Source organism: Dermacentor silvarum, chromosome 4, assembly GCF_013339745.2.
Source record: "Dermacentor silvarum isolate Dsil-2018 chromosome 4, BIME_Dsil_1.4, whole genome shotgun sequence".
In the NCBI taxonomy this organism is placed as follows: Eukaryota; Metazoa; Arthropoda; class Arachnida; order Ixodida; family Ixodidae; genus Dermacentor; species Dermacentor silvarum.
Window position 1 is genome coordinate 172,569,544 of NC_051157.2, and position 13,895 is coordinate 172,583,438.

The 13,895-nt window shown below is 48.4% G+C and overlaps 1 protein-coding gene across 1 annotated transcript in view; it reads left to right on the forward strand.

Annotated features, from left to right (window-relative positions):
- Positions 1-13,895, forward strand: part of LOC119449045 (uncharacterized) — a 56,390-nt gene that overhangs the window by 38,285 nt on the left and 4,210 nt on the right. The window contains exon 6 of the mRNA XM_049666627.1: positions 7,687-7,919. Within this exon, the coding sequence (XP_049522584.1) occupies positions 7,687-7,919 (233 nt within the window). The remainder of the gene's footprint in view (positions 1-7,686; positions 7,920-13,895) is intronic.

Genomic DNA, 13,895 nt, shown 5'->3' on the forward strand with positions numbered 1-13,895 from the left:
CAAATTAGTAGATAATATTACGAACATTTCAATCGAAGCAGCGGCGGCAGCAAGCGCTAGCCTCGCACGCTATCGCTCCAGGGCATGCGGTTTGCCTGCAGAAAGTGAACGGTGTGCTTAACATCTCACGCTCATCCAAGTGAAAAAAAAAAAACGCGGCTATGTGCTCAAGAAAACGAAATCACTTACCTGTGTGCAGAAATTAGGCTGCGGCTTTGTTCGCCTTCCTTCCATCATGAATTCTGCCGCGCAACTCATCAAAACTGCCAGGCTCGAACATCACCCGAAGACCAGTAGCTGCGTCAGCAAACGTCTTCAACGGATAAACATCCCACTTATCATTATAGAGCAATTTAACTAAAACTTGCGTCATGATGTCCAAAAACAAAAGAAAAATGCTTCCAACAAAGCGCGCGCGGCACGAACCACCGCACAAGTTCAGACGAGTGACAGAGTCGAAAACCGGTCACAGCCTCAGTATCGTATTAAGTTAATAAAATCGTTCCTACCAAAAATAACCCCTAAAATCCATAAATAATGATTGATAATTTTTGTTTATAGAAAACATTATAAATTTTGAAGGAAAACTTAATTTGTAGCGTAAAAAATAAATAATACGATTAAAAAATTGCGACTACGAAACTAACGGCACACTGGATACCGTTGCAAAAGACTGCTCACAATAAAGTCACGCACGCACACACGCACACATTTAAACACTCATGCTAAAACACTGGTTTGGCGTTCACTGCGTCACCTTTGAGTAAAAGTTATGACTAATATCTTTATTTTTATGAACAATAACTTGTTTAAGTAGTTTGCAGCATCTTTGCAGATGACGCGCTAAAAAGTAGGGTATAACGTGGGCTCGTAACTGTTGTTTGATTTCTTTCATTTCTCTTTGGCCTTCGTTTGTTTCACTGAACATAGGAGAGCTGCAGGCTTGGGAGGCTTCCATGGCAAGAATTTTATCGCATGCTTCTGCAAGGCGAGTGTCGGGAGCAGCCGCTGAGACAGCGGTGAGCTGCGTAATGTTGCGGCTGTTGCTGAATCCGAAACTCTTTCAACGCGATGTGCTCTCAAAGCGCGGTCGTTGTTTGATATCTAGTACCACGGCCGTTGGATAAAAAAATGTGTTATGCTTTCGAGACACAGGGTGTGGCACAGGAAATTCTAAGACCTCTGAAGTGTATGTTTACAGTCTGTGCGCGCTTGCATATCCTACGGCTCGCACAGCGCGTCCGATGCTCAAAGGTAGCGTCGTCGCTTGTCGGCGCCTGCCTTATCGCCCCCATCCGCGCTGCCGCCGTGTCGACTTTTGGGGAACTCCCCATGCACGCAGTCACCGTGTTTGCAAGTGAATTTCACATTCTTTTGCTCCCTAAAACGTGCACATTTTGGATCGCACCTAAGGCTATGCCATATGTTGTATGTTAAAACGACGATGGCATTTGTACGCCGGCGAGCAAGTCACTCGTGGGCGATCATGAAGATGGTTCAACGTCGCAGTTTCTACGTAGCGTAAACGGCTACGAAAGCGGGCTGGTCTCGGACATAGTACAGTCTAACATGGCGCCTCAAAGCGCGAGCTGTCGCAAGAAGACGAGGAAGTTACATGGGGCGCGCGCGCAGAGCATTCAAAGCGCTGACTGGTTTCGGAACGAGAGACGTACGCGTGCGCTCGTGGCCTAAAGGTTAGAGCACCGGGCTACTGCGCTCGACGGTCAACGTTCGGTGCCAAAGTCGGTCACACACTGTTTTCTTTTTACGAAAGCGAGCCCAAACTAGAACCTACCTACCTACCGCAAAGTGACAAGAATGAGGCAAAGAATGCTTCTTAATAAAGTTTTGAAATGTCGCCTTCATATGCGAGTCCTAATTAGTATATGCTAAACTCAACTGCTACACAACAAAAAAACAACTACGAAAATCAACACAAATTACTCAATAAATTATTTATTGAGAAGCTCTCAATGGTAATATCATTGTGCAACTGTTGAGCGAACTCAAAGACTTTAGAGACTTTGTTGAAAGTCCGTTGATTCAACAATACCCCAACAATACGTCAACGGAAAATCAACAGTCATTTTTGTACGGGAAGCCCGAGCCCGTGCAGTGCTCTAGCACACACACACGCGAGGGGGGAGGGGGGGTCCCATGTCTTTGATATACATACATAGAGGGTGCTTAAACTACCGATATTTATTATCGATCACGTCACGTAGAGGAAAGCGGACGCTTGCCCCCCCCCCCCCATCGGTCGGGCCGATGAACCCCCCCCCCCGAAAAAAATTTCTGGCTACGCCCCTGAAAACATAAATACCCCAGAAAGCGGATGGGAAAACGGCTCCGCGGTAGCTCAATGGTAAGAGCATCGCACGCGTGATGCAAAGACGTGGGTTCGTTCCCCACCTGCGGACAGTTGTTTTTTCATCCGTTTTCATTTCCAATAATTTATCATTTCTTTATTTTAATTAGTAAGTACAAGTGATTTCCCCTATGTTGTCCTTGGTGTTAATGTTTGTTGGCTTCTTATGATATGATAATAAAAATCGGGCCCCTCGGTTCCCTTTCTTCGCGGTGATAAATAGTCACCTAGCATGCTTGATGTTATCCGGTATGCTCTACATGTCTTTTTTTTTCATTTTAGCATTTTGTATGCATCACAGTAACCTTCTTTTTCCTCAGAACATGTTTGTTTACCTTGTACCGCTACCTATCACTGAAACGGACCCGGTCGTATCAATCTCTTTCCTTCCTATTTCCCCCCAATACTCTAAACGCCTCTTGCTTATCTCGACTGTTGACCTCCTGCAGCTTCCATCCACTATATTTCAAGCACTTCTGGAAGCTTCGGAAGCACTTCGGCTTGGATGGAGATGACGCGCTCCTCATAACGCTTTCACTGAAATCATACAAAATCGGCGAGAAACATTGTTACGCGGCGCTTGCGCATGAATGCGACGATAATGCAGCAACGACGTGAGGGCTGTATAAGGTGACAAAAAAATCCAAATTAGGAATGTCGTCGTTGGGGAATTTTTCTAGGACGGCGAATACGGCAGAATTACAGTGACCGGGGATGGTGATACGAGCCTAAAAGTGGCACATTCCCAACATGAATAAAAGTGGCAGTGGCACTCGTCAGCGCTTATTTCAGGCGGCGACGAAAATGAGCACTCTTTACGGAGCAGTGTGTGCCAGCGTCAAAGACTGCATGGACAATTAAACCATAGAGGAACAAGCTCACTAAGAGAGGACGCTTCCATAAAGGCCAGCGGCCGAATCTGAAGCACAGAGCGGCAGAAACCTGAACCACATTTCCGGTTTCGGTTTTAGGCGCGCGCGTTTTGAACATTAGCAGGTGCGCTGGCGGCGCTTGTCGTCCGGGCATTTGTTCTTGCTTCTAATGCTCCACCGGGCGCGGTGTTGGTGAGGAATTATTTTTCCTTATTTGGTGAACTAAATATGACTGCGAGCGACCTTTAGAAGCCTACATCGAATCTGCCTTCTGTGCAACGTGCGATTGCATAAATTGGACACAAGACGCTTGTGAAATGAGGAAATGCTTATTTTGCTGACTATAAAGGTTCGTTCCGGGCTTTTGACGCCTTCATCCAATGTTGTGGCACCAGGTAAGCAGCAGTGGTTCCCATACGAAGCTCCACTGGACGGCATCAGCTGAAGAAAAGTAAAAAGAAAAAAAGCATGTGTCATTTTGGTCGTCATCATCATCATCATCAGCCTATTTTTATCTCCACAACAGGACGAAGGCCTCTCCGTGCCATCTCCAATTAACCCTGTCTTGCGCTAGATGATTCCAATTGCCACTTGCACATTTCCTAATTTCATCACCCCCGCTAGCTCTCTGCCGTCCTCGACTGGGCTTCCCTTCTCTTGGCAACCGTTCTGCAACTCAAGTGGTCCACCAAGTATCTACCCTATGTCGATGGACATGGCCTGTCCAGCTCCATTTCTTTCTCCTAATGTCAACTAGAATAGCCGCTATGCCTGTTGGTTCTTTGATCCACACCGCTCTCTTCCTGGCTCTTAACGTTACACCTAACTTTTTTTCTTCCATTACCCTCTGTGCGGTCCTTAACTTGTTCTCGAGCTTCTTTGTTAACCTCCAAGTTACTGCCCCATATGTTACCACCGGTAGAATGAAATGATTGTACACGTTAATTTTCATCGACAGTGGTAAGCTCCCAGTCAGGCTTTGGCAATGCCTGTCGTAAGCACTCCAACTTATTTTCATTCTTAAGTATATTTCCTTCTCATGGTCAGGGTCCCCTGTGAGTAATTGACCTAGATAAACGTTTTGTCTGTACAGACTGTAGAGGCTGATTGGTTATCCTGAATTCTTGTTCTCTTGCCAGGCTGTTGAACTTTATCTTTGTATTCTGCATATGAATATTCAACTCCACTCTTACACGTTCTTAGTAAAGGTCCTCGATCGCTTCTTGTAATTCGTCCCCAGTGTTGCTGGACAGGACAATTTCATCTGCAAACCGAAGGTTGCTGAGATATTCAGCGTTCATCCTCACTCCTAAGCCTTCCGTCTAATGCTTGAATACTTGTAAGCATGCAGTGGAGAGATTGTGTCTCCTTGCGTGACCCCTTTCTTAATAGGTGACCTTCTACTTTTCTTGTGGAGAACCAAAGTAGATGTGGAATCTTTACGACATTTGCAAAGATATTCACGTATGCGTCCTGTACTCGATTACGCAATGCCTCTATGACTGCTGGTATCTCTGCTGAATCAAATGCTTTTTAATAATCTATGAAAGCCATATAGAGACATTCATGGTACTCCGCAGGTTTCTCGATCACCTGATCGATGACATGAATGTGATTCATCGTAAAGTATCGCTTCCTGAAACCAGCCTGTCCTCTTGGCTGACGGAAGTCATATGTTGCCCTGATTCTATTCAAAATCATCTCGGTGAATATTTTACCCAATACTGAATGCAAGCTGGGGTCACGAATGTCACTAATCGGTCTATAATGTTTCAATTCTTTAAAGTCTCCCTTCTTATGGATTTGTATATTGTTGGTGAGAAGAAGTATTCAAGCTCTTAGTCTGGCAAGGCTTAGGAGTGAGGATCAACGGCGAATATCTAAGCAACCTTCGGTTTGCAGATGACATTGTCCTATTCAGCAACAATGGAGACGAATTACAACAAATGATCGAGAAAGTGTAAGAATTGGGTTGAAGATGAATCTGCAGAAGACAAAGATAATGTTCAATAGCCTGGCAAGGGAACAAGAATTCAGGATCGCCAGTCGGCCTCTAGAGTCTGTAAAGGAGTACGTTTATCTAGGTGAAAAACTCATAGGGGACCCTGATCATGATAAAGAAATTTGCTGAAGAATAAAATTGGGTTGGAATGCATACGGCAGGCATTGCCAAATCCTGACTGGAAGCTTACCAATGTCGTTGAAAAGAAAAGTGTACAATCATTGCATTCTACGGGTGCTAACATAAGGGGCAGAAACTTGGAGGTTAACAAAGAAGCTCCAGAACAAGTTAAGGACCGCACAAAGAACGATGGAACGAAAAATCTTAGGAGTAACGTTAAGAGACAGGAAGAGAGCGGTGTGGATCAGAGAACAAACGGGGATAGCCGATATTCTAGTTGACATTAAGCGGAATAAATGGAGCTGGGCAGGCCATATAATGCGTAGGATGGATAACCGGTGGAACATTAGGGTTACAGAATGGATACCAAGAGAAGGGAAGCGCAGTAGGGGATGGCAGAAAACCAGGTGGGATGATGAAGTTAAGAAATTTGCAGGCGCACGTTGGAATACGCTAGCGCATGACAGGGGTAATTGGAAATCGCAGGGAGAGGCCTTCGTCCTGCAGTGGACCTAAAATATAGGCTGATGATGATGATGATGATGATGATGATATTCTTGCAGTTCTCTGGTACAATTGAAGTGATGAGGCATTGCGGTATGAAGTGCGGCCAGCTTTTCAAGCATGATGTCTCCTCCTATTGTGATTAAATCAACTGTCATTCCATGTTCTCCTGTCGCTTTCCCTGGGTCATGTCTTGCAAGGCCCTTCTAACTTCTTCGCGAGTTATAGAAGGAGCCTCTGTATTCTCGTCATCACTACTTCGATTGAATGTAGCGTGACCGCTCTGGCACTGTAGAGGTCAGTGTAGAATTCTTCCACTGCTTTTGCTATATGATCCAAATTGCTCATGATATTGCCGTGCTTATCTTTCAGTGCATACATCTCGCCTTGTCCTATGCCAAGTTTTCCTCTCACTTATTTCATGCTGCGTTCCTATTTTAGTGCTTCCTCAATCTTTCCCACATTATATTTTCTTATATCCCTTACTTTCTTCTGGTTGATCAGTTATGACAGTTCACCGAATTCTATCTGATCTATCGAGACTGCCACTTTCATCCTTTTTTGAGCTCCTTGGAGCTATCTTTTGCGCGTTCTGCTGGCGCAAGCAACTTGCTCCCGTTTTCACTCTTGGCAATCACTCGTCGTGTTTCGACAATCGTGAGTACCGAGAGAAGGTATATGTTGTTGGGGCCATAAAAATCGTCAAAAACATGGCCCCATAAGATTCATCACACGCGAAACTGACATAGTCACCACGGTCCATTTGCTTTTCGCTAACTGTGTCACAACGTTGGGCGCGGCCACCGTTACAGAGAAATACACCGAATAGTAACGAAATTAGTTACAATAATGTTGGGGGTCAGAGAAAGAGCCACAAACTTATCCCACTAAGACTCAGTACACGCGAAACTAACTGCGTCACCACAGCCGAGGTACTTTTTGCTAACTGCGTCACAACGACGGGTTCGGTGAGCGCGCCCAAAGTGCTACAAAATAAGTTACAATAATGTTGGAACACTAAGAAAGCGCCGGAAACATGTCACAGTACGATTCCGTACACTCCAAACTAACTCGCCACAACGGCCTAGCTGTTTTTTGCTAACTGGGTCACAAGGCTCCATGCCGTGCTGTAGGTCTAAATTACCTGAAATGTAGCGCAGACTGTCAAACTAAATTGCTCACTTTGCCACAGTCCAATAGCGCAGTGGCGCCGCGTCGAAGTGCACAAGGAACGCAAGAATACGCTAGGAGCCCAAGAAACCAGGCTACATCCCTCCTCCCCCCCCAAAAAAATGAGAGAGAGAGAGAGAGAGAGACACGGGTCGCCGAACAAGCGAACGCTCGCATGCGCAGCCGGCCTTGCTCGCTTCGGTGGCGTGTCTAGCGCCCGGCGCAGGCATCTGGCACGTCTGTTGCGTGATTGCTTTGTCATTAGGCAACGCAGGAAAAATTCGTCGCCAAGTATAAACTAATTTACACGGAAAACGTGCTTAATTTTAGCGTGAAAGAAACAAAATGAAACGTTTGTTAACTTCATTTCACATTCCTTTTTCCGATGCTCGCGTCAGTTAACGGCTGGCATTAATACTGGCGTGACGTATTTACCTGTTGTCCGTTTTCGCCGAATGTCCGGTATTGTTAAATTTATTTCTCGGCGGTTAAGCCGTAAACTCAAGGAAGCTTCGCCTGGACGGTAGTACATTGTGGTTTTACAAAATAGAATTTGATGCTGCAGCAATATATCCTACATTCACCGCGCCCCCAATTCTTCTAAGTCGTTGGCGCATTCCAAGATAGCTTATCCTTGGGTTGGCACGCAGGTGAAAGACTTGAAGTTCGCCGGAGTGAGTGCCAACGCGTTCGCCGACGCTATCGAGGCGAAGACGGTGTACCGAAGAGACTCAAGCGTGTTTCAGAGCAGCTGGCTCATGACGGTGCTGGAGAGCGTGTGGCAAGAGTTCTCCAGCAGCGTTGACCTATTCCTGTGGACCAGCTGGTACGTTCTGGACGAGCTGGCTCCTTTCGTCGAAACTGCGGTGGCCCAGATGCGAAGGTACGCGTATAATTGACAGTGTTGCGTAAGGGAGACCTGCACTATGGACCAGAATCTGTTACTATCACACACGAGTTTACAGTGAGCCACTTGACAAGTTCAATCGAAAAAATTGAAAGCCCCTTTCTTTCAAAGCCAACGACCACGCAACGAACCCTGGAAATGCTGAGCGACCCGATACGATGCATATGTTATTTGATTGCTTGTTCAGGATTGTATTTCTTGTACGTTGAAGATGAATGAAGATATATTTCGTTAAGTTGCATGGTCTTTATTTCAGATCATGTTGGCGTTCATTACACGCACACACACATTCAGGGACGACTGTACACTTGCGCAGGATTGCCTTGTCATCGCTGTGGTAGACGGTCAGAGGCTGTGCCGTTGCCGACACACAGGATCGGCCTTACGGGCACGATCGCGCTCGCGCTTACGTTCGCGTACGGGAGCCTCTTCTGCCGTGCCCTGCACCTGCGGCCCACCCATGGTGACGGCCGGGAATGTATTGCGTGACGCGCCTAATGCAATGCAGATATATAGTTTTTCTGGGTAGCTTGGCGTCGCAGTCCCCATTGTTCTTATCGGTACAACTGCGAGTGCCAACTGTATTGTTCTACGATACGTATTTCGTACGTAGTTGTTCTATTGTGTGCATAGTTAGTTCCACACCGAAACGCGTTTTCGCTGCTCACGGACGAATGAGTGAGACATAGAAAGCTTCACTTTAATAGGTCGCGAAGCTTCTCGAAAAAAGCGGTCCAGAATCAATTGCCATTAGTAGTGGTTAAGGGAAGAGCGACTGATGCGCGACTATGTGAGGAGGGACCGAACGTCTACAAAGAAAAACAGGTGGTTTGCCAGCGAAGCTGTGGCATCACCTCTTACAATGTGATGTAAATTAGGTCCTGCCGTGACTGAGCACGACGCCTTTGTGCGTGTAAACGCAACAGTTGCTTTCGTCGCTCGTCAGATACGCGCTGCTCTTCGGGCGTCCTAACTGTGCGTGGCTTGCTTTGGCTAAGAACCGCGGAGTCCTGCCAGCCTGAGAACGACGCCGTTGTTCATATTGATGTTGCTGGTCCCGTCGCTGCTCATCGTGCTCACGCTGCTCTTCTAGACTCCTAACTATACGTGGCCTTTCCATAGCAGGGTGGTGGTTTGGGCTAGTTGGTTTTCCATAATGTTAAATTGTGCAGAACTAAGCATGACCGAGGGACGCAGAAATAGTGAGGTCGAGCGCTTGGTGCCAACTGAAATTGTATTGTTTCATACAAACGTTTATATAGAAAAAACAAAATGACTGCGGCTTAGCTCAGCTAACCCTGGATATGCAAAGCGAAAGCTTGGTTTAGCCTGGTTAAGTCTTAGTTTCACTTGGTTAACCTTTGCTTAGCTTAACCAACGTTGTGGTCGCGCTTCCGGCGTTTTGCGACCCGCACGGCTCGCTCTTCCTTACTCTCCGGCGCTGGCTTCGCGCGCTTGGCGTTTCGGACCCTTTCCAGTGAAGCAGCTCGCGGGGCGATATCTACGGGGTGGGCAGACGCCGCTTGCTGACGACTGCTCAAAACCTCCCGCTCCCGCGCAACGCTCACAAAAGACGGCCCGGCCTCGCTCTCATCCATGGCCAAGGTGTGACTAGGCGAGCGCGGCGCTCCTCCCAAGGTCGACCCCACATTCAGCGTTTTTCCTGCGTTTTCTGGCGTTTCGTCACCCGGCGTCACTCAGCGCCTACGCTGAGGGAGGCGCCAAGGCGAAACGCAGTGCTCAAGACACACCAGTGGCGGTATTCTGTAAGAGTCCAGCTAAGAGGACTGTCCACTTCGGCTGTCGACATTGGCTCCCGCTTTACGAGCGCGAAGGTGCCAGTATCCTTCGCGTTCGTGAAGCGATAGCCAATGGCGACAGCCGAAGTGTACCGCCCAGTAGGTGGAATCTCATGGTACCTTCGGCTGACGGCACTCGTGTCGTTTTCAGTGCACTCGGGCGGTGTCTCACGTTCGTCTTGGCGCCACGCGTGTGGTGGAGTACGTTCGGCTGGGGCGTACACGACACAAGTGCGCGCCACCGTGCCACCGCGGAGATCGACGGTGGAGCGCGGTGCGATCCCGTCGAGCAGCGCGCGGCAGCAGACGACGAAAAGCGATCAGTACAGTTCAGGAGCCATTTTGTAGCAGGCAGTTACGATGTAAGCCGTGTCTCTGCGTGTCTCGCACAAAACTATTTTCGCTGCTAGAATCCAGTAGCTCATCGGTCAACGAAGAGCACACAATTGATCTGCGCTGCTAATCAGGAGCTCTGACGAGAGCAGCCGTCGAAGGCGAACCATTTAATCACCGATGTAACGGCGTCATACGAAAATGAGGTGCACGAAGCTGCACCATCAGTTTCTACGTTTGATGCTGTAACTTTCGTTTCCGTTGTTTCATTTCACTTCCGAAAAAAATTAAGGCTAAGTCGGAGTACATGGAAGGGGCTGCCAGCGCAGTTTGCAGGCTCGTCCCAGTTCCCCTTAAATCATTCGAATGGCAAGAGTCATTCGTCACTTCATATTTCAAGCATCTGTCATCAATAAAATGCTTGACTTTGTTCGCGTCTGCAAATCGCGGCGAGACCAAGGGATAAGTGGCTTGTGTAATACAGCGTCGTCTGCTTAACTTCGCGTGCGGCACGTATCTTGCAGAGGGCGCTACAGTCGCGAACTCCTGTTTGGTGGCTCGCACGTTCGCCTGGCAGGGGCGAAACGTGAAACTCGGGCGGTGTCTGGCGTAATTTCCGCTGCACTGCCACGGTACCAGGGTGGCTTAGCTGAACGTACCATCACAGACGACTCCCCCCCTCCCCCCCTCCCCATATCTCGGCGCCGTCACCGACGACGGTGAGAAACGCAACGGCAAGAGACGCCGGTAAAAGCGTTGAATGTGTGTGTATGTGTGGGGCGGGGGGGGGGGGGGGAGCTTTAGCCTTGCGCGTGTCGAGTCACGTGGCGCGTTGCTACGGCACAGCTACGGTCAAATGAAGGTCAAATTGCTGGCGACAGCGAAACTCGGCTCGGCGTTCTTAGTACAGCTTCAAAACAGAAGGCAAAGTAAGCGAAATGATACATAAAACCGAGACACCACCACCGCCAACTGTTCGCACCGACGTTGTCTAGAAAGGCCAACTCCCGTTGCGATAAGGGCGGAGATGGCATACTTTGCGTGGGCATCCTTCACGTGCCATGCTAGCAGCTTCGACAATGATGCGCGTGCGGTCGTCCCCGTGCGTATAAATTACATCTGTTTGCTCGAACGCCGAGGCGCATCTGTATGTGCAAAAATGCAGGGCTAAAACGATGTGCCGATCCCACGCACTGTGGGAATAGATGTAGCGAAACTTTGGATGCTGTTTGCTTTGATTGACGATAATTATTGTTTTGCTTGTCACTTCTGGTCGTGGTACTCACAACGCTCGTCGTCCTTCGTGGCCGTCACGCGTCGTTGCCTTGCATCACGTCATTGAGCCAGCATACATTCGCGGGCTGAACCATGTTTCACTGCGTAGCAAACACGCTCCCTTTCCGCATGACGCTTCTTTCGGGCCTGGGTGTCCTCGACACTGAGTCCACGCTTTGGATCCATTTTGCTGGCTTGGGTTTACGTGTTTACGTGCATCTTTTGCCTACTTGGCCATGCACGCTCCAAGCTCTCTCTTCATGCTATGGACGATTGTAATGTTTACATTATCAGAGCCGAGCACGTAATCTCCACAGCCCAGCACCTGCATTTTTTTGTCGCACAGGAAAGCAAGCGCAGCACGTGCTGTACGCGCATACTGTAAAACGCTGCGGCGACGGCGCCGGCCGGGATTCGTGGAGGCGAGCGCCATCTGAGCTTGTTGCAAGAAACCCAGCAGCGCGTACGAGCAAGGCCATAACAGCAGCAGCAGCGTCCCGATAATTGGGAGAAGGGGCAAAGAAAGCTTTGCTTTAAAATCTTTCTTTCTGTTCCAAACTTTGTTGGCATGCTCTCGCAGGCGATCATTTAAACATCTACTTGTCTGGCCCACGTAGCAAACACCACAGATCGAGGGAATTCTATACACGAAGCCCCGCGCACATTCCATATATCGATTACGGTGCTTAATTCACTTGGCATTGGTCTTTTTGTCTCGTGATAGGGATGCTTCTCCTTCATAATGAACAATGCTTCCGTGGGGCAGAAAAAAACTACACGTACACCAGCGCATTCACCGATTTTTTATGTCGATGGCTGACTTCAAGGTCGCGGCGATTCCGCACAAACATTCGTCTTTTCTGTTTCCGTATGTCAGGCTTCGCCCTGCACCACTTTACTTTCCATAGCTCTATCACAACACAAATCAAAATCAAATAAGTTGCTAAGTGGGTTCTTCTTTTACACATGAAAGTGTAGTGACGTCACTCCATCTCTCGTATGCTACAGTTGCCGCTTCCCGGCAACTGCAGCTTATGCAACCGTAATCTTTACCGGGAAGCGCTTGTGGCGAAAGCTGTGCGCGAAGGCGAGCTTTCTAGTTCTTTTTTCGCCCGCACAGCTGGCGGCGCCACTGATGATGATAATGAGTTAGTGGGATCCCCTTTGAAACGGTGCGGTGACAAATAGTCACCTAGCCTGCTTGATTTAATCAGGTATTCCGTACATGTTTTTATGCAGCATTTTTTGTGTACTTCTTAATCTTTTTTCCCTTCAAAATCTACCTCGTACCGTTACCTATGACTGTAAAATATATGGTCGTATCATTCTCTTCCATGCTTTTTTTCTATCAATACTCTAAACGTCTCTTCATTATTTCGACTGCTGACCGGTTGATGCTTCCGTCCACTTTAAATCCAAGGGCTTCTGGAAGGTGTACGTACCTATGGTTCTCACTAAGTGGATCCCTTCTCATTCCATTGATATGTGCTCTGGGGTCTCCGAATTTTTGCTCAATGTACACATGCCTCATCTAGTTTGGGATATTTGCTCAGGTATGTTTTTGTAGCGTGAGCTACACTGGCCGAGATTGAGCAGTTTCGCATGGCTCCTGGAGAGCCGTGCTGCGCATGCGCGAGTAGCAGTGACGTCACACGGCGCACAGCTGGCGCGCCGGGCGTTTCAGCTGGGCGATTGTCAGTGTGGTATAGACATGGAGAAGGAGAGCGAAATTGCGGCTCAGGGGCGCAGAAGAGCGCAGAAGCTTAACTCATCGGATCCCGAAGTAGTTACCTGGCCATTAGCGGTTGAGCGTAGGAAGAACGAACAGAAAGAAAACCAAACGTGCTGCGGAGACACCGGAGCAAAGGGAGGAACGTCTAGTAAAGCGGCGTCGCCAGGAGGCTGAGCGACGTGCCCGACTATCTCAGCAGCAGCAACAAGACGCCGTCGATGACGTCAAGGCTCGCCGATTGACTGACTATACGGTGAAACTTTGCGAAAGCGCTAGTGCGACTCGGACCTTAGCGACGGGCTTCATAAAAAATCTGTTTGGATATGTGTGCGACGTGTGTGAAAGACTGTGGCACACGAAAGACTTGACGCCGGTAAGTAATGCCACGCGTGAAACGTTGAGTTTAACGGCGCCGCCTGAGTGGGGTGAAACCGTGGCGCGGGTTTGTACAACGTGCAAGAACTTTCTCGTTAAGCAAAAGATTCCACTCTTTAGCGTTACCAGTGGGTATCGTTACGCGCCCATGCCAGCAGGTCTACCGGTTCTGAACGATGTGGCCGACTTAGCTCACGCTACGTATACCCTGGCATAGCCAAGCTAAGCCACTGTAAATTATCCTGAAGCAATCGCAACGAGCCTCAATTAGCAAGGTGCTACCCTTTGTGTTATCATCCAGATTTTCTCTTGGCTATGGTATTTACTGCCGCGGATGTGGGCGGCATCTTTTGGTGCGGCAAGGAGGACAGCGACGCACGCCTTCCACTGTGATTTAGTGAATTGTCTGACGATGAAGACAGAAAAATCCAGGGCTCC